Source organism: Melitaea cinxia, chromosome 11 (assembly GCF_905220565.1).
Source record: "Melitaea cinxia chromosome 11, ilMelCinx1.1, whole genome shotgun sequence".
Lineage (NCBI taxonomy): Eukaryota > Metazoa > Arthropoda > Insecta > Lepidoptera > Nymphalidae > Melitaea > Melitaea cinxia.
Window position 1 is genome coordinate 5,585,306 of NC_059404.1, and position 26,079 is coordinate 5,611,384.

Below are 26,079 nucleotides of genomic sequence, written 5' to 3' on the forward strand. Positions count from 1 at the left end.
TCATAGACATATATTTATCTACAAAACCTCAGTGAAACTAGTAATTCGGCCAATTATATGCAATCATCCAGTAAATACATTACCTATGAATGTGAAAGGTATCAACGACGAAGCTTATCATCTCCAGAATTCCCTGATGTACAAACTTTACGTTCTTTAATTTACGCCCGTAATTGGAATGTTTTTTTCTGTTGTTATATTTTTTCTGTACAATTGTTTGTGTTAAACTTGAAAATAAATCATTTTAATTAAATTTAATGCTTCTTACTCCCTCATTATTTACTTGCATTTTTTTACAGTAACAATGCCATTAAACCCGTATCGAAGTTCTAAAGTTTAAAACTTACAATAAGAAAAGAAATATATTAAAATATTTGTGTGAGCTACAATCTATAAGTTACAATTGTTCTCAATAGTAAGTAAAGTAATACAAATCAAAATATAAATAAACAATAATTATGCAGTATATGGGGTAGGATAACAAAACATTTAAGAGATGCAAGCATAATAATGTTTGTGCGTAGAATGCGGGTACATTCTTACAGACAGGTTTTTAAACATATACGGTATGTTAACCAAGACAAACCCAATAAGGGTTTAATGGCATTGTTACTGTAAAAATAAAAATATGTATGTATATATAAATAAATAAAAAAAAAAAAAAAAAAAAAAAAACTTATTCAATATAATTTAAAAATAGCTATCAGATAAACAAAATATTTTTATTTTATTTTGTTATTTTCTTTGTTATATAAAGAGGTACATTAAGTTTTACAACAAAATAAGGCAAACTAGAAGTAATTATTATTATAATTCATATAATAATAAAAAAAAAAATTCATTCCTAATACGTTCGTTATGCTTACATTTGTTATGCTTAGCTTGTTTTTAAAATTAAAAATTATGAATTTAATTACGAAATACAGCGAGAACTTGTTGGTGTGACTCTTTCTACAGATCAGCGAGTAGGTACTTCAGCGTTTCCATGAAACTGGATTCGATCTTCTAGGACATGGAATAGGCCGAACAAGATGCACGACGGCGAGGGAGGATTTCTATATGGTGTCAACAATTTTGAGAAATCGCTTTCTTACGGCTGTTGAAGTAAATAAACATCATTTACGAGCTGGAGCAAACAATCTGAGTACGGATACAGTAAAATATAAATAGAACATATAAATTGAAGGTTGAGCTATGTTAGAGAACACGAGAATTGGGCTCTGAATGACTGGTCAGGAGTTATATTTTTAAACGAGTCTAGATTCTGTTTATACAAGCACGACGGGAGAAAAAAACCAGCAGAGCGCTACAACCAAGCCTGTGTCGAAGAAAAAGTACTTTACGGTGGAAACTCTATTCGCTACTGTTCGCAGCTCCGACTTAAACCCCGTTGAGCATGCATGGGAAGAACAGGCACGAAGTGCACGTCAGCAGATTCTGCTGCTAATCACGCTACTAGAAATAAAGGAAGCTCTATTACAAAAATGGCAAATTATTCCGCAGAACCGACTCAAAAACCTAGTAAAATTTATACATATATTTATAAATTTAAGCATATGTAAACAAGCGTGTGTGTGTACTTTTACTTTTTTGTGTGTCCTTTTTAAAAAAAATTGCTATAGTTAAGTTTCATATAGTATAATTAAGCCAATTATTTGTAATCATCCAGTACATCACATTCACATTACCTATGAATATTAAGGGAAGCAACGACGAAGGCCCATCTTCTCCAGAATTCCCTGATATAGAAACTTTATTATGTTCATAACTGAATTGTTTTTGTTTTCAGTTGTTATGTTTTTGTTTCTACATAATTGTTTGTGTTAGTTTTGAAAAGAAATCATTCGACCAACTTTAATTTTTAGTTTTTTATTCCCTTACCATAATGCACTTGCATAATTAGTTTACTATATATACATTTCTTCTGTGCGTATGTTTGTCACTAAACTCCTCCAAAATAGCTGAACCGATTTAGTTAAAATTTTGTGCGTATATTTCTATGGGTTCATGGATAGTTTGAAAACACAATTGGACCCGGTAGGTGACGCTGCTATCGGTTGCCATGTCTGCTACTGATATTTTATATATAATATATAAAAATTACCCTAACAATCATGACCCTCGAAAGTACGCTTTGGATCTATTTCTTTCCACCTATGGCTCAGCGCAAGATGCTTACAATCCAACACATTTTGGAGCTAACAGTGAGACTTTGATCAACCTTCTCTGTTCTCATACCAGTCAAATTGTCAAATATAAAACACCGAAACCGTAATTAGGTACCGAACATTAAAAAATATAGATCCGGAACAGTTGGTGGCCAAAACAGGTCAAGTTAATTGTGGTGGCAGTGTTTGCTGCGTATTTGTTTTGGGTGTATGACGACGTTACTATGCTTTTAAAGAAAGTTACTTTCATAAGGCTCATACAAGATCAGGACGGTCTAACTTGGATGTACGTAAGAAATACAGTAAAAATCAGAACTTGCACAAGCTATTTCTAGAGAAAAGTCTGTTTATTTTAATTATCACATTCATTCTAATTTTAAAAACTCTATAGTATTATGGAAATATCTCAAAAGTGAAGAATATAAAACAGAGATATTAATCATAGTATACCTGAATATTTTAAAGACCCTCAAATGATTAATATACACCTTCTCAATGTTTCTCAATAATATTTTGAGTAGCATAAGGCTCTTTAGTGGAATATAGTTAATAGCCTGCGAATAAATTAAAAATTTCAAAAATAATTTACTTCTGAAAGTCAAATGTAATTGGTGCTGACGAGTTCTATTTGGATATAGTATTATTAATATTACTTAGTACGTTGGCTAAAAATGAAATATGGCAGACAGCTCGAGTGAGACCGATTCCCAAAAAAGAAAACGTGAATGAAATTAAAAAGCTATGGTCTGTTAGTATACTGCCTAGTATATCAAAGGTTTGAGATTGGAGTGTTTGGAGAAGATTATGTGTAATCAATTAACGAAATTCTTAGAGTCTAATCAAATTTTATTATTAGACTTCTATTCGAGTTACATACAACCTGGTTTTAGAAAATATTAAAGTACCACTATGGCGTTGTTGCATGTTGTAGACAACAAATTATGCGATCAGGACGTGGGAGAAGGCACAATTCTTGTATTTTTGGACTTTTCTCGTGCGTTTGATATGATAAACAGGAAACTGTTTATATGTCTAAATTAAAATATTATGCATTCAACGCTAAAACTATAAAATGGTTCACTAGTTACCTACAAAATGGCCAATAGGCTAGTCGTAGTATGTAGCATCTATCGTTGCACAAGTGCTACATAACATGTTTTATAAAAGACTGAATAGTTAGATTCTTCACAATTCTAAAATTTTCAATGAGAAATGTCTCAAATACCGTGACTTACACTTTTATAATTTTATTGTAATTGTAAATAAAGTTAAAATAACTTAAGGTTTTCTTTTATCTGAGGTGGAGTCGATTAACTAGTAAGGGTTGAATAAATAATGCAAATACTCCTCAGGAAGCATAAAGCTTTACAAAGGTAAATATGCATAATGCTATTTTATACATTATAAAAAAATAACTGTGACATCTATGACTTCTCGCACCTACAGTTAGTCAAGTGCTACAGATGATGTTCTATAAGAGAAAGGATAGTTGGAATGTTCACAATCCTGAAACTGACAAAGAAAACAATTTTAAATATTGCAACCAATGTTTGTAACGTATAGTTATTATTGTAAGTGTTAATAGAGTGCCAACAAGTTAATGTTTTCTTTTACATAAAGACCAGTCGATTAACTAATGTGAGTTGGACAAATGACGCAAATACTTCTCTGGAAACATAAAGGTGTCATGACTCCGATTTAGTAGATAAGGAATAAAGGGCATGCACTCACTTTACTACTGCGACTATAACAGTTTGTACCAAGTTTGCTAGCAAGAACAGAGTAAACGTAAATATGAATCGACCATGTAGTTGCATTCATTCCTGTAGATTTACAAATAAAGGCGGACTTCCTAAAGCTATAACAACACCGATGTATCCAAAAGCGGCAGAGTTAATTTATATTTCTATATTTTAAAAATTATTAATTTATTGCATGCTTTTCTTATTTCGTTTTCGTTTTATCTAATTTATTTAGGTTATACCAAAACTTTGTGCGTATTGAGCTTCAAACAAAACTTTTGAAAAATGATGAGTATCAGTATTTTGACGATATTCTTCTAACCTGTTAATCAATTTTTTTTTGATATATTATTCACTAATGAAGTTTTATTTTTTCAGCAACGTTTTTCGTCGGGAGAATTTTATGGTTACTGTCAGAAAAATCAGAATGAAGATAGCTGCAGATGTCATGGGAAATCGTACTTTAAAGGTATGTATAAGATCGAATAAGGTTTTTTAGATAAACTCTTATTTGTTTTAAAAAACCGAATTTAGTTTACAAGTTAAAATATTCTTAATCTTCTTCTTCAGACACCTCTCGCTAAACACAAATAAACTGCTATTCGGAATAAATGTTCCCTGAATATTTAAAATAGACCACAATCGAATAGCATGCAATCTGCTATATGATCTGTAGATACAACTTTTGATGGATGTGTTTAACGCATTTGAGAATGTAGGACTTGAAATAAAAACCTGATTCTCCACTGTGAAACATTTACAATTGTCTATTGCAAAAAAAACACAAATTTTTAATAAGAAGAGAATGTTTTTTTGATAATAAATCTACTTCTTTATTTATTTCCTCACTTTTATCCGCAACTTTGTCTGTATAGAATTAGTATTTCATATCTGTCATTTTTCACTGCTCTCATTTATTTGCGCCTTCATTCTTATTCTTCGTTCATCTTATCTCATTTATGCACAGATGAATACTTGCTTTTGTGGAAACATTAATATTTAATCATATACTCGAATTGTCACAACTTTAAAGTCAGTGCCGCAACAGAGCTTAACAATTCCATTACACAAGTTGGAAATTGTACTAACAATTGATTCATTGATTCAGCCAGTAACATCATATTCTTCTTCTCTTTCTTCATCAGGATTCTCTAAGTGTCGGAAAGTTTAATCCACCACGTGATCCTCATTTTTGGAACGAATAAAAAATATTGAAACGCAAATAAAACGGTGCACGGATTTACGCGGTTTTGTAAGACTGGATGAGAAAACAATGACGGAATTGGCCAACATCATAGACATATATTTATCTACAAAACCTCAGTGGAACTAGTAATTCGGCCAATTATACGCAATCATCCAGTACACAATTACCTATGAATGTGAAGGGTATCAACGACGAAGCCCATCATCTCCAGAATTCCTTGATGATTATAGAAACTTTACGTATTTTACTTTACGCTCGTAACTGAATTGTTTTTCTTTTTCTTTTTTATGTTTTTTCTATACAATTATTTGTTTTAAACTTGAAATATATACATATTTAATCAACTTTAATATTTAGTTTTTTATTCCCTTATAATTCACTTGTATAATAAAGTTTTAAAAATATCGTCAAAAATACTTGACATAGCTTAATGAAGTAAAGACTAAATAGGTAAAAGGATATTTAATTCCACATATTTTTGGTAGAATTACTTAAAAAAGAACTGAAAATGTAAAATAATGGTTGTTTTTGAATTTAGTACCAAAAATTTTGTGATTAAAAAGTCATGGCATATTTAGTGTCTCTGCCTTATTAATTTATGCCGTCCATATTAACCCCCAAAGAAAGTACTAGGATCCTGACAATGGTCGAAGATGGGCACAGTCAGCGAAACAGCGAGAACTATTGGTGTAATTCTTTTTACAGTTCAGCGAGTACTCCAGCGTTTTCATGAAACTGGATCCAATCTAAGATCTTTATCTAGGACCAGGAATAGGCAGAACAAGGTACACGTCGGCGCAGGAGGATTGCTATAAAGTGCTAACAATTTTGATAAATCACTTTTTTACGGCTGTTGAAGTAAATAATCATCATTTACGAGCTGGAGGAAATAATCTGAGTGCAGATACATTAAGGCGGCGTCTGGCTGAAGCAAATTCAAAGTCATTAGGACCTGCAAATGGTCCAAAACTAGGGAGATACCATAGAAATCGAAGGTTGAGTTAAATTAGAGAGCACGAGAATAGAACTCTGAATGACTGGTCGAGATTTATGTTTTCAGACGAGGTTTAATTCTCTTTATACAAGCACGACGGGAAGAAAATTGTGTACAGAAACCATGAGAGCACTATAACCAACCAAGCCTGTGTCGAAGAAAAAGTACTATACGGCGGAATTTCTGTTCGCTTCTAACCTAACCAACCCTTTTTCTTTGGGGGGTTCAGTTTATTTAATTACGAGGCTCTAGTTTCGTTAGGACTTTTTTGATTAAAAAAAATAACATATTTAAATAGATGTACAATTTCATTGAAGTATTTGAGACTGGTTGTGGTAAAGTTTATCCTGCAAATGAGTTACGTACGTAGTAGGTCATTAGCATCTGTTTCTCTTCCATTAGTAGACTACAACCTTAAGATTCACACTTTCAAATAGAAATATTTCTTAAATATGCTATATTTAGACTTCGACGGTTAAAAAAAATATGTCATAAGTTATCTGTAGGGTATGTATATTCAAGATACCTTTTTTATTACCTACTATTCTTGGCTTACACTACTATAATGAGGAAAACTATATATGCGTTCTGTTTTAATCTATGTTTTAAATAGTTTTTCATCCTGATGATCAATAATGTGTTTTGACATATGCACTAATAAAGTTGATTTTATTTCAGCTTTGCGCTTCGCCAGAAAAATTTTATAATTAAATTCCGAAAACTCGGAATGGAGTTCGCTGCAGATATCATGGGAAACCGTCATTTAATAGTATGTATGAAATTGAACGTTTTTTAGAGAAATTTCAATTTAAAAAAAAAAAAAAAACGACTTTACTACAATAAAAGAAGACGACACATATTTATAAAATACAGTCGAATTGAGAACCCCTTTCTTTTAATCTCAGTTAAAAATAAATTGCATTTCTGTAACTTTTTTTTTTATCTTTCAGTTTATTCAACCATGGGAATCAATCCATACCCAATCCAATACCAATACATTTTTGGAACGAGTAACAAAGATTGAAACGCAAATAAAACAGTGCACGGATCTATGCGATTTTGTAAGACTGGATGATAAAACTATGATGGAATTGGCGAAAATCAAATATATGTATATTTATCTACAAAAACGAAACTGCAGTAGAACCAGTAATTTGGCCAATTATATGTAATCATCCAGTACACCATGAACACAAATAACCTATGAATGTAAAGGGAAACGACGACAAAGCTCCATCATCACCAGAATTCCCTGATAAAGAAGCCTTATTACGTTCATAATTGAATTGTTTTTTCTTCTGTCGTTATGTTTTTTCTACATAATTGAATAATAAAATAGGAGTGCATATTTCCAAAGAGTCAGCGCGTTCGAATTTATCGAACAAGTGCACGGCGTATCCGAGTAAGCGCACCCAAAGCCCACAAATATCACAGCAAAATGAAAGTTATAATACTATCCTGGTCTCACGCGCGATAACTATCGCCCCAATTACTGCACATTCTTTATGTGCTCGCCATCTCATTGATTTTGTGTAACAACATCGTGTCGGCCGGTGAGCTATACGAGTGACAGCGGAGAGCGTTCTGCATCCCACGAGAGGAAAACCAAAACTATCTGCATTGTTATTTTGTTCATTATTTCCTCAAAAAAAGAATCACTGTTATTGAGGTCTAGATGAATTTAATGTTATTATCTATAAAATTGAGTCCTGATAGTACTCGAATGCAATTTACTGTAGATTACATTACTGTATCCTACATAGCATGCTAACTAGCATGCCACTAAAATGTACTGGCAATGCCCAAAGATGACACTCGTAATGAAACAAAAAGTTTGACACACTTTTAAAGAAAAAAATGCATTGTCCCTAGAACACTGCGAGTCCGAAACCGATCTTCACAACCTAGTAGCTAACATTACGTAAATAAATAATTGAGTGTGCTCGCAAAAAAAACCCGACTTCAGTTACATAGCTATAAGTATTACAAAGTTAGTTGACGAAAAAATAGTCAAGAAAATGCGCGTTATCAAAGATTACTCAAAAGCCAGTTATCAGATCTCAATCAAATTTAAATGAGACTACAAGACAAGCATCAGCTTTTGATTGAATATACGCTTCAGCCTGTAATATGCCACTACTGGGCATAGGCCTCTTTCCCCATGTAGGAGAAGATCAGAGCTTAATCCACCATGCTGCTCCAATGCGGGTTGGCGGCTATATTCCCTACTATGAGTAACGATCGCTATTAGGTGTACATGATAACAACCGGGAAAGACGACTTAACGTGCTCTGGGAGGCACGGTGGGGAGACCCGCTAGGACTGAACAAACACCCAGACCACGGCAAACACCTGTATGGCCAATACAAATGTTTGTCAAGTGCGGTGATCGAACTCGCAACTACCAGCGCAACAGGTACAATCCATGGCTGTGACCGCTGCGCCAACGCGGCGTCGTTGCTTAAATATGAATCATCAAAATTGTAAGACCCAGTTAAAAGTCATGCGGTACAACGTAAGTCAACGAATAAATAGTCAAATAAGTACGCATTATTAGATATAACTTGAAAAATACTTTTCAGATCTCAATTCAATTTAAATGGGACTATATGATATAAAAAATAATTGAAATCGGCCTACCCAGTCAAAACTTCTAAGGTAACATACATAAAAAAAATGAAAAAAAAATACAATCAAATTGAAAACCTCCTCCTTTTGAAAGTCGGCTAAAAAGTGAAATCAAGATGGGGAAAATTCCAATACTTTAGAATTAATAAAAAATATGTTCTCTTCTTTCTCTAGTGAATAGAACGTTTTCAAGAGTTGCAAGCAAGTATTGAGCATACGCCAATTAAATATGACGACTTTTTTTTATTGAAAATAGCGTATCTTGAAGAAGAAATACAGTTTGATAAGTTAATTATTATAGACTTAGACATCAAATTGGAAGCATTAGAAAGAAAAACTCAAGGGGTAGTGATTAAGATTTGAAATATTCCAAAACATAAAGGAGAAACTAGCTTTCAAAATTAGGAGAAATATTAAAACCAGTAATATTAAGGATATATACATTACATACATACCTGGGGGATTGGGGATTGGGTCGGCAACGCGCTTGCGATGCTTCTGGTGTTGCAGGTGTCTATAAGCTACGGTAATCGCTTAACATCCGGTGAGCCGTACGCTTGTTTGCCGACCTAGTGACATAAAAAAAATACAGTTTGAAAACAAAAGATTCTTCCGATTCAGTTGTAGACAATTTCACCACGGTTCTCCTGAAGGAAAAGGTCTTTAATCTGGTAAAAAAATGCAACAAAATTAACCGAAAAGGCAGCAAACACGAGCCATCTTGATTCAAGTTACAGTCAAAAACATATATTATTTAGCCCGTTAGTCACGGAAAAGTCACGGATATAGCTTCTGCTGGGCAGCGAATGGTATGGTTCATCTAAAAAGTAATGAAGACTCCTCATATATTCGATAAGTAGTAATTCTGATATAAAAAATGACTAATTTTCTCCTTAAATTACTTATACATATACATTAATTGTTTACTTAATTACATTGTCTTATTATTGTATTAACTATAACATTGCATGTTAATTTTAAGTTTAAATTCTTAGATTATTTTTTTTTTTGCGTAACATAAAGCTGCACAAACCAAAATTAATTAAAATAATTTTTAAACTATAGCCATAACTCAACACAGACATATATTAACCAATCTACTAATACTTATTGTATGCTATAATTACTCAAACAACACTTTCAGACTCTTCACATCAAAAACACACACATATAAAATATTATATTACTACTCATATACAAAATCATTCCGTAATTGTTTTCCTTACATTAACCACAAACTATAAATATAATTTTACGTTTTTGTCAAACTAATTTATATGAAAATATTTACCAGTTGTCTGTATCTTATTTGCAAATCCCTGAGTTTGAAGAATGTCAAAATATTATTACTTCCTTATCTGATAACCTTTTTATACTGACACTAAATATACGAAGCATAAACTGTAATCTAATCGGCTTAGAAGTTTTACTCCAACGATTTAAACCAAAATCTGATAAACTCATTTAAGCAGAGTGCTGACTAAAAAATTCAACTCTAAACCTACCTGGCTACTCTCACTCAGCAACAACCATAAACCCCTTATAAAACGATGGAGTAGTCATCTACTTTAAAGATATAATTAACCTAACTGATATCCACCATAAACTTTAACATAATACTTTAAAATAATACTCGAAAAATGTAAATTTTTCCAAACGGTATTTTTGTATGCTAATGACAACACTTTTTGTCTATGCTTTAAATGACAGAGTGTCGGTAAGCCAAAAATTATTTTTGAAAAATAATTGTGAGGGTAGTCTTACTTTTAACGAGGAATCACCAGCCATCATACAAGAATTTCACGTCTGATGTTTAAAATTTCACTGCAATAACAGCACCACTAACAGTTACTAGTGTATATAATAGTTTAAAGCAGGATTTTCGAGAAAACACTTCCGATTAACAAGTAAAATTATAAATTTTTAGAGAGCGTATCTTGCTTGTCGTGACTTTGACATATTTCAAGGATTCTTTATTTCATAAAGTTTGTATAGTGAGACAATTAAAAGCTATTAAGCAAAGAACTGAACTGAAGTTTGTACAGATCTTCGAGACATATTTTTATATCCTATTATTTTTGGGGTTATTACATTGACGTAAACATCACACGCGTTTTGTTTTTATCTATGCTTTGAAAATTTTTCTTTAGTAAACGATAAACACTAGTAATTCGATTTTATTTGTTCATCCTGATGATTAATAACGAGTATTTATATATGCACTAATACAATATAATTCTTTTCAGCTATGCGTGTCGCCGGAAGAACTTTATAATTATATTCCGAAGTCATAATGACGTTAGCTGCAGATATCATGGTAAAACATTCTTTAAATGTATGTATAAGATTGAATAAGTTTTTTAACATACATTTTTATTTGTTATAATAAAACCGGCTTTAGTTTACGAGTACATCATCAAGTATAAAAATAGCTCGTTGGATCTCACTCAAAACTAGACGGAACCAAACGATAAGCACCAGCTTTCGAATAAAATTTTGTTTCCGAGTTAAAAAAGATTCACCAAATTGTTGCGTCTAGTACCTAAAAAGTAAGAAGACAAATATAAAATACAGATGAATTGAACTTCCCTTGAAAGTCGGTTGACGTGATAAAGTGCATTTTTGTAACTCAATTTCTTTCTATCTTTCAGTTTATTGACCACGATGTTCCAGAATGATATTGAAAAAGTAGCCATGGTATACATACGAATATGATACGAATAATTTTTTGGAACGGTAGCAAAAATTGAAACGCAAATAAAACGTTGCACAGATCTACGCGGTTTTGTAAGACTGGATGATAAAACTATGATGGAATTGGTCAAATCATAGCCTAAACCTCATGCAGAACCAGTAATTCAGCCAATTATATGTACTCCAGGCCAGTGTGAGAGTGTGTCCAGTACAACATGAATACACATATCTTTTACTTACAATTGAATCTATTAGGTACTGTCATATCGATTGAATGTTTTTTTTGTCGTTATGTTTTTTCTATTTAATTGTTTGTGTTAAACTTGTAAATAAATCATTATGTCAACTTTAATTTTTAGTTTTTATTCCCTTTTCTAAAATATTATAAAGTACTAAAGTATAAAGCAATGTAAACAGTAGATATATTTTTTTGATTGTTTAAAATAATATATAAAAACTTTTTAAGCCTTTGCATTGCATCTAAATCAAAATAGGATCAAGATTATTTTATTTTATTTTTATTTTAGGTCATAAAACTGTGTACGTTTGAGGTACTGGTATCAATTGAATTAAATGTTCCTAATAATATTGTAAATTCATTAACTGAAAAACGTCTTTTAAACGTTCTGTAACAAAAAAATCTCTTTAGTCATAACTGCTCTTTCATGTTCATCAAATAAGAACTAATAATAATATTCGTAATTTTGTTGTTACATTTATATTAAAAATTACTCAAATTTAATTTAAAGAGATTTTTTCATCAAAATTGACATTTAAATGAAACTTTTTTTTAAATATCTATACTATTGTACACAATCTAAACACTTTTTTCCTTAGAATATACTATAGAAGTATATTAGAATTACAAATATGTACTTACCCAAATTTTTATTGATTTCTCACTTAAAAATAATAATAATAATCTCACTTTAAATTATATATATGTAACTTAATAAGATGACGATTTAATTATGTGGGCATCTTAAAGAACTCAGACTACGACTATATGTCAAAATTTAAGAATATTTGTACCATTTCTCTTACATTTTTTAAAAGTTTTTCCTGGTTCTTTTCAGAAAAGTTTGACTTTCGAAAAAAAAGTGCCATAAAACTTACTTGTACTTACTACCTACCTACTTAACAATTATTTTTTGAATGGTGTGAGTAAAATATTGCATAACGGTAATATAAAGTGTACAATTTTTATCTTTATATTGAAGTAGAATGAAATAATCAAATATTGTCTTACCAATAACATTTAAAGATATTATTTAGAAATAAAATAAAACAACAGCAAAAAATGTAGAATAAAAAAATTTAAACTCATATTTATGTATTTAAAAATGAAATAATATTAATTGTTCATGTTCAGGTAATCCAAAGCTAGGTGCTAATTACACAAATAATTAAAATAAAATAATTAAGTTTTATCAATAAACGTATGCCGTATATATAACTGTTAACAGTGTTAAAATTACATTTTGGTTTATTATTTTTTTCAATTCTACTAATTTCTTTTTTAATACTTTTTTATTTTGTTGACAATAAAATATCATATTCTAAATAAGTAAATTCTTACAAAGCTATATAGGACGGGTATTTGTTTGTAGTTGATGAACTGTGTTGATTAGTGGTATCGGAAGTTGACAAATATTGAAAGTAGGAATCTTGTGGCAACTGTAAGTTGCTCCTATTATACGAAGTGTTATCTTCGTATGTGTGAGAGCTTAAAGTAGGCACAGTTGAACTATATACATAAGTATCAGCAATAGTAGAAGGCATCACAACTCCATTTGAAAGTGGATAATAGGTGGTTCCGGACGGATATCGTCCCATATCATCAGTTAGTTTAAAATTGACACCGTTAGGAACGTAAGTATCCGATTGCATCGTAGACAATGTATGTGGACTTGGTTGTAGTGATTCATCGTTGCTGTATCGATAAACTTCAGATACCGGTGAGTAGGCATTTCTACTGACTCCAGCCGAATAATACGAGGAATAAGACAGATTAGGTGTATAAGCTGGTAATTCAATATTATTCGGAGGATCTTTCAAACCCGATTTTAAATGTGAAACTGATGAATATTCTGGAGGCCGTGAGAGTGTTTCATTAGAAGAAAGATAAATTTTATGATGACTGGCATGGCCATCCATTAGTAATCGTCTGTGACGGTCGTGACCTCCACAGTTTCTTCCATGACTTATTTTGTGATCTTCATTTTGTGACAAGCCTTTAGAGCTGGTCGCAGAGCTGTTATCATCCACTGACGAAGTTGGTTTATTATGTTTATTGTCTTTCTTGTACTTCATGCGTCTGTTTTGAAACCATATTTTTATTTGTCTTTCTGATAATTGTAAGTAGTTGGCTAATTCGATACGTCTTGGCCGACAAAGGTAACGATTTTGGTGAAATTCATTTTCCAATTCAACTAACTGTGAACTTGTATAAGCGGTCCGTGCTCTTTTTGCAAATCCTTTTGGGTACGATGATGAATCAGTCGACATATCTGAAAAGACCATAGTATTAAGTAAAATAAGTAGTCAAAAACAGCTTATTTAAAAACTTAAAGCTATTTACCGTTTGATACTGGTGAAGTTGCGCTTATATTTTGATTGTTAACCATTGGTGATTTATTACACCAGGTAGAACTCTGAAACAACACAATATTAATTTACATATTAGGAACAAACGCGTCTTGCGTTCACTATGATTAATAATAAAATAAAGTGAATTTCCTTCAGCCTATTTCTTAATTGCCATTATCTATGACTAAATTAAAAAGTCATTATAAAACCGGTTATTTTGTGGTAAATCACGCGAATCAAGGTATGTCTTGATAAACATTTGAAATATTTTTCTTGGAAAAAATATACTTGAAAATATATTTACCTGTTTAGAAAAATTTGGTTCGTTCAAGTCGTGTTCTATTTTAGAATCTTTTATAACCGCGTTGCCCAAATCACCTCTCTGAAGACATTCAACGGGTTCATTTCTTGTATAGTTATGTATTATATAAATATCTTGATTTTCAACATCATTTGAAGTAAACAAATCTTTTTTACTAAAGCATTGTTCTGGTAGAACTTCATCATTACCCGATGCATAATTATTATTTGAGCTATTGCTTACATTATCATATTGAGCTGTTTGGTGTTCATATCTAGTTTCCAATTCACCTTGAGCAGCATACGATTGTTGCAGTCCAAGAATGTCGTGTATGCTAAATCCTGTCGAATCTCTTGAGTTATAATCCTGTACAAATGAGTTTGCTATAGCTGAAATCGCTTCAGCCTTACACTCTTGAAACGTATTTTCTTGTGTGATGTAATTTACTCCATCCGAAAGTATATCTTCTACTCCATGAGAAGTGAGAGAATTTATTTTGTATAAATTCTTTTGTGGTGTCTCTGTTTTGCAAATGTTATTTGGAACCATATCACTTGAAAAATCGGATGACATGGAATCACTAACATCTTCATCTGATTGCAGGCTCGGGAGTGGGGATGGTGAGGTCGACATTTTAGTTAAGTTGTACTAATTCTTCGACACATCGCTTTTTTTATTATGACACGTTTAAGTATACAATTACTGATATGAAGTCACTAAGCACTGACGCGACCACACTGTTAAAGATTTGTTTACTAAATGCTTTTTTGTTCACCTGAATGTCGTTAATTTGGTAATGACTTTGTTCGTTTGTGTACCACATTTTGACTTGCCCGGTTTGTTTGTGTGCTCGCGATAAGACGGACATACCAGGTCTCCGATAGTAAACTAACACAAGATAATAGGTTAAAATATATTTCGGTAGCTAAAATACTTGTATCTTTATACAAACTTACTTACTTAAGATTCCCTTTTACGATAATACGTCAGCTACTGATATCTTAAGTGAAAACGTTCATGATAAAGAATATTGTATGTACTAAAAAGTACATAAAAACTTACTCTAATTTCAAATAAAAATAAAGATGATTGTTTAAATATGCATTTGCACTATTTACTCAACTTTGAAACTTGTATTAGTCATGTCGTAATATGATCAATTCCTTTGTTAACTGTATTGAGAGTTTTAATATGAACTGTCAATGTACATATATTATTTTTCTATATTTTTTTTTACATAACGATTAAATTATTATATTAAATTACATAATAATTAAAGATTAAGAAATATCGTTACGCACACAACGTGCATAAATAGCACTAATTGTAATATGTGCATCTAAGTCATTTCATAGTAGTATTTCGTGTTTTGTAACAAATTTTTGATTGTTTTCAATAGTTAATTGATAGACCTTACGCAATTTAGATGTAACTTGAACCACTTATCACTTAAGGTACAGATACTAATGTCGTTAAGAAAAAATATAAATTTTTTATATTAATTCTGAATGCCACCCAGTTGGGCAAAAGCCTCTTGTACCACAAATTAGAATAGTTAATTAAAATGGATTATTAAAATAAATAATAAACAATTAAAATATCTTCTTTAAAAAAATCCCACCACGTTTTGTCAAATAACATCCAGACTAGAAACGAATATTTACACAGATACAAGTATCCACAAGTGGATATCAAACCTATGACCACCGGCGTTAATGTGACTTATACCACTATACTAGACCGAGTTCCAACAAGCGTACAATATTCAGCTGTCGAAGTCATCTTTTGTATTGCGTGATAAATGACTTGGGAGCGTGTGATTTTATAGTCTACTCGGTTTATTTTTATTAGCACCATGTTCTACTATGGATATTAGAAGTTAAATAAAAATAATAATAATAGCAACAGTTCCCGTTTTCAATACTAGACGACAAGCGCGTTTACGCCTGTGATGACATGTAAGAGCTTTTAATATTCTTTAAGGATCTAGATTACTTTATTATTATTAATTAAAAAGTAATCGGAGTGATAAGTTCTGAGAATAACGTCTACAACTAAACAAACAATAAAGTTTAATACAATCCTATCTGAGGTTTTTTTTTAAATTTCATTTATATGCTAATATGAATAAAAATTATTTGAATATTGTACTAAAACGAAATATTTTCACTTCATTTTTTAAGAAATTCATTATAATCGAAATTTCGGGAATGAGTTGGTGACAGCTGTGTCGACCAAAATAAAATGCTTTGAGTATATTTTATTCATCAAATATTTCATCCGTCATCCATTAAAATTTACTGCCTTTGGACAAAACGAACTATTTTGCCGAAGACCCCAAGCTCATAACGTCAAAATGATGATATATTACAATTTGCTCAAAGGGGACCCTTTTTTGTTCTCGTAGTAATGGTTTTACTTTAATCGGCGTTGATAAGACAGAGCTATAGGAATGTTTGTGAGTGGGAATGAGATAGCAGATGAAAGTGCATTCGTTCCCGCCAACGGAGAAAAGTGATTCAGACATTGAGCCGGAGATGGTTTACTCACCGTCAACAGTTTGAACTGTGCCTCTGTCTGGGGATGTGGACTTTGACACTAAATATAAATAAAATCTTAATGCAATTAAATATTTAACTAACAGTTTAATAACAAAAGCAAGTTTGTGAGGATATTTCAAACATCAGTGAAGTTATGTGAATCAGTTCGGGTTTAGGAGTGTAATTTGTAAGTATGTTGAAGCGAAACGATCAAATTTAAATCAATTTTTTCCAAGAACAAAGATATTAGTGGCGTGCCTTTAGAACAGTGTCATCTCACGTGTAAATATTGAATATAAGACATTGTTTTGATCGGGTTGTGTCTCAGGAAAATGTCAACGGAAATTTGTGAGGCTTTTACGGTGTGCAGTATTTTTCATGCAGATGGCGTTAGTTACTTATATAGTAACTGAAAAAATGTATTCCTTTTAAGTATGAGCTATGACTCAAACAACATTACTATTTACTTCACATGATATAAACTATTTTTGTGTATTATAATAGCTGTATAATAACGTGATATAATTTTATAGTAAGTAAACGCCATCTATGAATAAGTGATGGACTCGCGACGTTAAGTGTTATTTGAAGCAAGTGAAGACCTGCAATTAAAAGCAGTGTTTGTTATTGGATTGTGATAAAATGAAAGATGTCGTCGGTTCATCACACTTTCATTTATGTTATTGTTAACTTTGAGACCCTAATTTTATTTTGTAGGTAATGTACCTACTATTTCTGACACCGATCTTCTTAAATATTCAGAAAAATGTCTAGTACCTACTTAAATTAAAAAAGATATTTGATAAGATCACTTTCGCTGACATTTTGGCTTAAAATTGGATATGGATTGAACGTATTGTAGATTTCTAAAAATCCACTTAGAATTTCATAATAGTCTTGAATTACTTTTTTATTTATTATGGTTTATCAAAAGTTAATATTCCATGTTTTTCATTAGAAAACATTAAATATAAATGATATTATCGTGTACATATTCTATATAAATAGAAACTGCTGAACTTTGTACATATACAGACTACTACAACATATCACAGACTTAAAAATACTGATAGTCAAATCCACATTTTTCCAATATAAAGTTTTAGCATATCGGTTATAGTTTTTGGCAGCGCTGAAATCTACAATTTTCGCTTGATATGAACTAAAAGCTGCAAACATTGGTTAGGAGGAGGTACGCATTTGTTTACAAGTGTCAAATAAAACTGAAAAAGCAAAAAAATATATAGATTATACTCGTATGTCATCATATTTTTTCATTTTGAGTTTTACATATCATTTCTTAATATTATATTTTTGGATTTAAATGATTAATTTACCTTTCAACCGACTTAAAAAAATAAGGAGGTTCTAAATTCTACTGCATTTTTTGTATTTTTTAATCAGGGTGTGCTGATTTTGATGATTCTTTTTTTAATTGAAAGATGGGGCTTGACATGTTGTTCCATTTAAATTTGATAAACGATCTGACGAGAACCTACTCTTTAAGTTATCCCCAAAGTTGTGTTTTTGTTTGTTTTTTTCGTCTGCTATGTATTATGTCTTGATGTACATTGAAGACGGTGATTTCTTTGTTTGCGAGCAAATAGAATTATTTTATTAACACAAATATATTATACACAATCCTATGAGATTCAATGCAATCCATGTATCAATGAATATACCTAATTATGGATTTTTACCGAGTTAAAATATATTTTTGATTTTCTCTTCAAAATACTATTTTCATTTAAAACAAAAGATTTTACCACATAAAAGTAATCTATTGTGCCATTATTTTTGTTATATGTCATGAAATATAATATTTCATTTTTTACGACTTAGAATATAGCGCTTACTTCGCTCATAGCGTTAGTTCTCGTTAGAGAATAACCACATATACAGAATACCAACTTCTTTGAAAAAATAGCAGTCTAAGAGAAATCGGAATGTATCGAAAAAAAAAAAAAAAAAACAAAATGAGCTACTAACTAGCTACTAATAGCTAACTAGTAAATTCTATTTATTGGCGATATTATTTTAATTATTAAATTAATAATAATATTATAAATAATTATTATTATTGTTTTATATTTATTAAGAATTGTATTGTACAAAAAAGGCAAAGGTCGTCAGTTAATAATGTTATGAGTTTAATATAGCCAGATGCTTGCCTACGTTGAAATTTGCCTTATCAAACACACTTTGTAAAGATATCTTTTAGTTTTGCCTTCAAATATCTTCTTCTTTGGAATATTGTCCTAATACTGTATTTCGACTTAATATAATTTTATATTACATTTTTCATATACCTAATTTAATTCTTGTGGAAAATAATGAAACTTAAACAGCAATGTACATAATACTCAAAAGCACCCAGTATACGAGTATTTGTTCATATCTTTAAATAAAAGTTAATACAAATATCATATACCTACATATGATGCGAAATGAATATTGGTTTGTACATTCGCTTTGTTTTGTCTCGAATGATATCTACAGTTCGAATAAACAAAGCGTTTTATGTTTTACCTTCCGAACTGTGGCTCAAATAATGCTGCATACTTAGAAAATATATGTTGTATGATCCTTTATAAGTCTTTATTATAGTTTGCGTATCCTGAAGTCCTGATTGTATTAATTTATGCTTAAATACCAAACACGTGTTAATTTGTTAATTTATGACCAAACTAACAATAATTCTAATTACTTACATTTATATAAAAACCTCTTATTAATAAAATAATTTTTACTATCTTGCATTTAGTGCACATCAGTTAATCCTTCACTAATGTTTCTTTGTTTCATTGCTGTAAATATAATTTTAAGTCATTAAATTAATTAATTTTAGTACATTTACAACATAAACTCAGAAAAAGTTGCAATTTAAAGACCGATACGATTCTACTAGTATGAACATAGTAGACTATTTAACTAATAACTTAAATTAGAATGTCTCGTTAAGAATTTAGGAGTTACCTATTTCATAATATCCATAAATTGTTGTTTTAGTTACTCAAATTAATTAATTGAATATTGTTTTTAACAATTTCATCATTAAACTGTTGTTCTATGAAATACTTAAAATTGATACGTAATGTACAAATTTTATTATATAATTGAGGTAGTAGTAGCAAATATCTTGCTAAAAATTTGGAGCAGCCCAACTACAGAAGTTCAGAGCTAAATAACACTACTCTAAAGTAGTGTTGCATCCATAATCTATATAAAATAGTAATAACTTATTATCAGTATTGATGAATCATCTTATAAAATTGTAGCAACAATTGTTGTTTTCCGATTATTCAATATTAGAAGTGAAACTTCTTTAGACGCATGAGGGTAAAATTTTTACGGATGAAACGGTAACGTTTTGATGAAACGGCAACGTTTTGATGAAACGGCAACGTTTTTGTCGATGGCGCTGGAACGGAAATCTAAAACTTCAGATTTGTACAAATATAAACACTTAAATTATATTTATAAACAATAAAATTAGTTTGCCAAGGAAGTTTCACTTCTGACATGTGTACTTTGTACGCACGCACTTTTTTTTTAATTTTGGCTGTGTTAGTAGTAATGCTGGATATCATAATAGAACATGTGTTTATTTAATTTTGTATAAAAAAAATTAAAATAAAAATTTAAATAGAATACGTCACATCTTAGTCACATAGTTGACGGTTCAAATCCTTTTTAGTACCTAGATATTTTGTTACATATTTGCCTAAAACGCATCTAAAGAAAAAACCAGAGAAGAAAATATCTATTAGTAGACTTTAGTATTAAATCTGAGATAAAATCCTTAGCAGAAGTTATGTCATAGGTAAACAAGTTGAATGTATACAAGCAACAGTATAATAGATAAAACAACTAATTATCAAAATGCACCCGGGAAATCTAAATCTAGAAGAAAATTTCACTGGAACAAAATGTTGGGAAATTAATTTTCTTGGAAATTTACAGTGGGTATTAAGTTGTTCGGCGGTAGTTTCGTGCCAGAATCGGCGGAGGAAGTTCTGAGTTAAAATTTGTCTCGCATAGCGACTTAGGCATAAAATAGGGCTACTGAATGTATAGAACAGTGACCTGGTATACTATTTAGTATGTATATATTAGCATTTAACTACGTATATACTAACATGCCTGTTCTTGGTATGTCTGTACTTAGTATATTGTGTTAGTAGAGATGATTTATCTGGTGTCAGTTACGCGTTGTCATCGATTTTATAGACTGAAAAATCCCAGAGTCAGGTGATTCGTATGTGGCACCAACTTTAACAATTGATTATTAATCAATAAATTTATGACCACGTGTTGAATATTTTTAAAAGTATACACTATTACTTATTACGCATTTGTCTTTATAAATAATATGTACTTGTAGCAACTCTTTTGATTTTAAATCAAAGAAAAGCACTAATTGATAACAATATGCTTTCATTATATTCACATACACATACACACACACACACACACACACAAATTTCAGCCTATCGCAGTCCACTGCTGGAATTAGGCCTCCACATGTTCACGCCAAAAATGGTGTGAGCTCATGTGTTTTGCCCATAGTTACCACGCTGGGCAAGCGAGTTGGTGACCGCAGAGCTGGCTTTGCAACAATGAAGACGCTGGCACTATATTCATATTTAAGGTATTTCTTTAATAATTATTTTTCCATGTCACCTGACAATGACACTTCAAAACACTTTATTTAAATATTTAAAGACCCAAATTTAAATATTTAAAAATTTTAAGAGATACTCTGTATACATATATACATATAATTATGTCTATATTTTACTTTTCGATACTTCAAACTTTTTGCTTTGGTCTGAGTCAAAACAAACTCTGTGATTTCATTTTGACGCCGCGTTGGCGCAACGGTCACAGCCATGGATTGTATCTGTTGCGCTGGCGGTTGCGGGTTCGATCCCCGCACTTGACAAACATTTGTATTGGCCATACAGGTGTTTGCGGTGGTCTGGGTGTTTGTGCAGTCCTTGTGAGTCTCCCCACCGTGCCTCGGAGAGCACGTTAAGCCGTCGGTCCCGGTTGTTATCATGTACACCTGATAGCGATCGTTACTCATAGTGGGGAATATATCCGCCAACCCGCATAGGAGCAGCGTGATGGATTAAGCTCTGATCCTTCTCCTACATGGGGGAAAGAGGCCTATGCCCAGTAGTGGGATATTGATAGGCTGAAGCGATTTTATTTCGATTACGTTCTCTTGTCTTTGAATTCGATTTTTTCCTCTACATTTGGATTAAAATTTTGATCAAGTGATTGATGACTAAGTATCGAATACGAGGTGACCTAGATACCAAAATAGGACTCATTTTGTCAGACTGTCGTCATTAAATATCTATACAAATAAATAAAATCGGAGTGTTCGTTTGTAATATTAAAATAACAGCTTTTTACAAAATTCATATGTACGGTGCATACTTATACCAAAATAACATTTTTTATAATTTTTGTCTGTCTGTCTGTGTGTTTGTTCCGGCTTATCTCTGAAAGAGCTGGACTGATTTTGACGGGAATTTCACTGGCAGATAGCTGATGTAATAGGAATAACATAGGCTACTTTAATTTTAATTTTTTTATAACTGCGAACTGAACAAAAAGTATTTTGTTAAATTCCACGTAGACGAAGTCGCTGGCACAGTTAGGATAAGAATAAGATAGATCTATTTATTCTTTTGACAAGTTAATTTAGTCGTATTGTCAATAAAACTGGAATAATTGGTCAAGGTCTTCACTACTTAACAATATTTATTTGTTTGTTTTGTTTGTTTGTTGTGTTTGTTGTTTGTCTGGGTCTGTCCATCTGTGCTTTGTTTAGTATGAACAAATTATGAAATTACACACCATTAGTGCTTAAGTATTTAATTAAAGTAAAGGCGTGAAATAAATTTATTAGATTAACTTAGTAGATACGACTAATCGAGTTAGTTTATGACTTTTTAATGATGTGGAAAACACGTGCACGTCTTTTCACAGAATTTAAAATCAGATCAGTAATTGCAAATTTAATAAAGTATAATAGGTAGTAGTTTTGTCTATAAAATAAAACAAATTAATGTTACAAATTACATTATAACACTACGATATGGCGTCAATTTCATTTTATCTCTTACCCATAATTGGTATTTTGTTGGCGAATGATCTCCAGTCGCCGCAGGACTTCGAAATATAGCCACTGGCCATTATGTATAGTTTACATGAAATTGAACTCCAATGTCTAGGAAGTAAAGTTGAATTTGCTGATACATACTCCACTGCAGCTGTACTGATCCATAACCGGCCGTTTGTAAATTATCTTTATCATGAGTAAAGAATAAAATAAAGCATAAGGGAATTCCCATTTTATTATTTTCGTACTTCTTTCTATTACATTAACGACTACATACGAGTATACAGTAATATATATGCACGTATAAACAAGCTTTTGTATTATCGTGTTTTTGTACAAAAGTTTTAAAATATTTTTTTGCATTTTTTCGTATATATAATACGGGTAAATTGTCCTTTCGTCATATGCTAGCCAATTCCATCCATAGTTGTTTTTTTATGGCTAAAAATAAATATATTTTTAACAGACAAGAATTAAATAAAAAAAAAAAAATACACAAAATAGTATTAAAAATTCGGGTCCTCATTTCTTGTTATTTGTTAACAAATTTTAAACACGAATTTAAACTTTATATCGATATATCTGCAGTTTAATAGTTTTAGATTTAATGTGTCCAATAACGAGTTGATAGCTAAACCACAGATTTAATATTAGTGCAGAGCATAGCGAACTCACTGATGATGTGTTATTCACATTTTCAACCAAACCAAAAGGAAGCAGAAAATTCAACTTTCCTTTTGTACCCATGAAGACGGAACTTTGAAAACATAAAAGGTTGTAAGGATTATTCGACGATTTATTTCCTGGGTGTATTTGTAGTTCTTTTAATTTCTATTTTTTGGGTTGATTAAAAAAAGAATATGCGTAATGTTTTATATCGAATTTAAGTCTAAGGTTTTTTCGCATTTCAGTTTATTTTTATTGTTCCATGCCTGCATATATACATATATGTTTGTCTCAGCGTTTTATTTATAACCTGTGTTAGTATAGATTAGTATAGCTTTTTAATAATAAAAACCTTCATTGATCAGTTCAATAGTTTTAAGTTACCAATTAGAAACATACATGGATACAAACATTTCCATTTTATAAAAGTAATGCAGATAAATATTTTGTAAGATGGCGCACGATCGTTATAAAATTATTATACCACTATATTCAGAAGTATAACATTTCCGGCTGTTTCATAGAACGTGCATGTATATATAACGGAGATCGGTTTTATTAAAAACGTAGGGGAGTTCGTGCTGACAGATGCTGCGAATGATCGAGTTAACACCACAGTTCTGAACTTTTGCCAGAAATTGATACTAGATATCATATCCACTCTTATTGCTATATCGTGATCTCGATAACGCTTATCCAATATAAACATTGCTTGGGAATGTTGATTTGAAAAGCTATTTGCACTGTTTCATGGTAATTTTACGAGAGTCATAAAATTTACCGTCCAATTATAGACGAGATAATTTATTTTTTATGTCAGGGACAGTAATCTGGTGCGGGGAAAATAAAACAGCTAGCAATCATTCTTCGTTTTACGCTTGCTCTGATAATTTGTGATTTGTAAAGATTGAAATTTTATATTTTATTGTATTTTGTAAAATAATAACGTAAAATAATATACATATATCAAATCACTAATAAAAACAAAATGACTATCTGATGATTCGAATACTTAAAATACTTAAAAATTATTAAAGAAAGCTTAATATTGTTTGTATTTTCAATTTCAAATCAAGGATAAATGTAGTTAGTTCACGTATCTTCTACACGTAATGTAGTTCATTGACCCCTGGTAATGACAATAATATTTATTGCCGAGGGTAACAATTATCTGTGGGGACTCTAGACATCCCAACTGTTTGTTGGCATCCCTTTTTGATCCCTAATAAATAAAGATTATGAAACATTACTCTAAGAACTTTAAGATCAACCAGTTTCAGCCCGCTGGAAGTGTTAATTAGACACTTCGTTTGGCTTTGGGTATTCCATTATTTTATATAAATTTTCTCCAGGTAAGCAATATTTCTTATCAAATAATTTTTTTTCATCAAAAAGAATCTATATCAATATTATAAAGGTGAAAAGTTTATCTCTTTATATATTATTTGTATTTGTATAAATATTGCTTTCGGGTTTGGATGTCTGTCCTTGTGTGTCTTCCCAGCTTGCCTCGGAGAGCAAGTTTAGCTGTCGGTCCCGGTTGTTATCATAAATACCTGACAAGATGCTCTGCCGTAATCACACAGCATATAATAAAATAAAAGTGAATATAAAATTAATTAAAAACGAAGTTCAGCTATTCATTATGCACAACAAAATTTAATACTAAAACACGTCCAGACTCATAGCAGCAAAAATTGTGAAAATTCTCATATTGAAACTCATCACACTGTTCAAACTTTTGACCTTTTGAATACGAAGTTGGGAACATTGCGTCAAAACTGGAGGTTTGGGAGGCTTGTTTATAGGTCTCATTGGTATTTTGTGTTCATTTCTGACATATTTCATCGTAGGTCTACAGGGAAACAGTTTTAGACGCGGAAGGAATAAGTCATATTAAGTTTGTTTTTATTTCAATCAAATGAAAATAATGCTAGAATTGAAATAATAGCTTATTTTATAAAATTGTTAATGTGTGTTTAAACTTTAAAAACTCACGTCTTTATTTACTCTAGGGAAATTAAGGCTTATCATAGTTATAAGTGATGTACCTATCTATATTGTTTGATAGCATTTTACTTGTAAAGTGAGATTAGTTTTATGGCTTGTCTAACATTGGATATAGCCGAGATTTTTTAATATAAAGGCGATACATTTTGAACTCTTTCACTTGACTCTTTGAGTTAACGCTGAATTGTGTTAGTGAACTTTTGAAGGTTGTATTTGATAGCTATGATGTTCAACTTAAAACGTTATACACTCGAAGATAAGATATATATTTTTTCTATTTTTTAAATATTTACAAAAAAAATGCATAGCTTAATTTGAAAATCTTATTACTATTTTTATTACAAAACGTGAATTTTTAAAACGTACCTAAACTGTATAAAGCTTCGGTTTACTACGAGAGTTTA

The 26,079-nt window shown here is 31.0% G+C and overlaps 1 protein-coding gene across 1 annotated transcript; it reads right to left on the reverse strand.

Moving 5' to 3' along the window:
- Nucleotides 1–13,008: 13,008 nt before the first annotated feature.
- On the reverse strand, nt 13,009–14,956 carry LOC123658030 (homeobox protein 10-like). The gene is made up of 3 exons (XM_045593511.1): nt 14,327–14,956; nt 14,015–14,087; nt 13,009–13,943 (listed from the first exon to the last, which is right to left on the reverse strand). Exons 1-3 carry the CDS (start codon nt 14,954–14,956, stop codon nt 13,009–13,011), a joined length of 1,638 nt encoding a protein of 545 aa, XP_045449467.1.
- Nucleotides 14,957–26,079: the final 11,123 nt, after the last annotated feature.

Coding starts and splice junctions, on each gene's coding strand:
- LOC123658030 (XM_045593511.1), bottom strand. CDS start 14,956: ATGTCGACCTCACCATCCCCACTCCCGAGCCTGCAATCAGATGAAGAT. Junction 14,088..14,326: donor AACCAAATTTTTCTAAACAG/GTAAATATATTT, acceptor GTGTTGTTTCAG/AGTTCTACCTGGTGTAATAA. Junction 13,944..14,014: donor AACTTCACCAGTATCAAACG/GTAAATAGCTTT, acceptor TGGTCTTTTCAG/ATATGTCGACTGATTCATCA.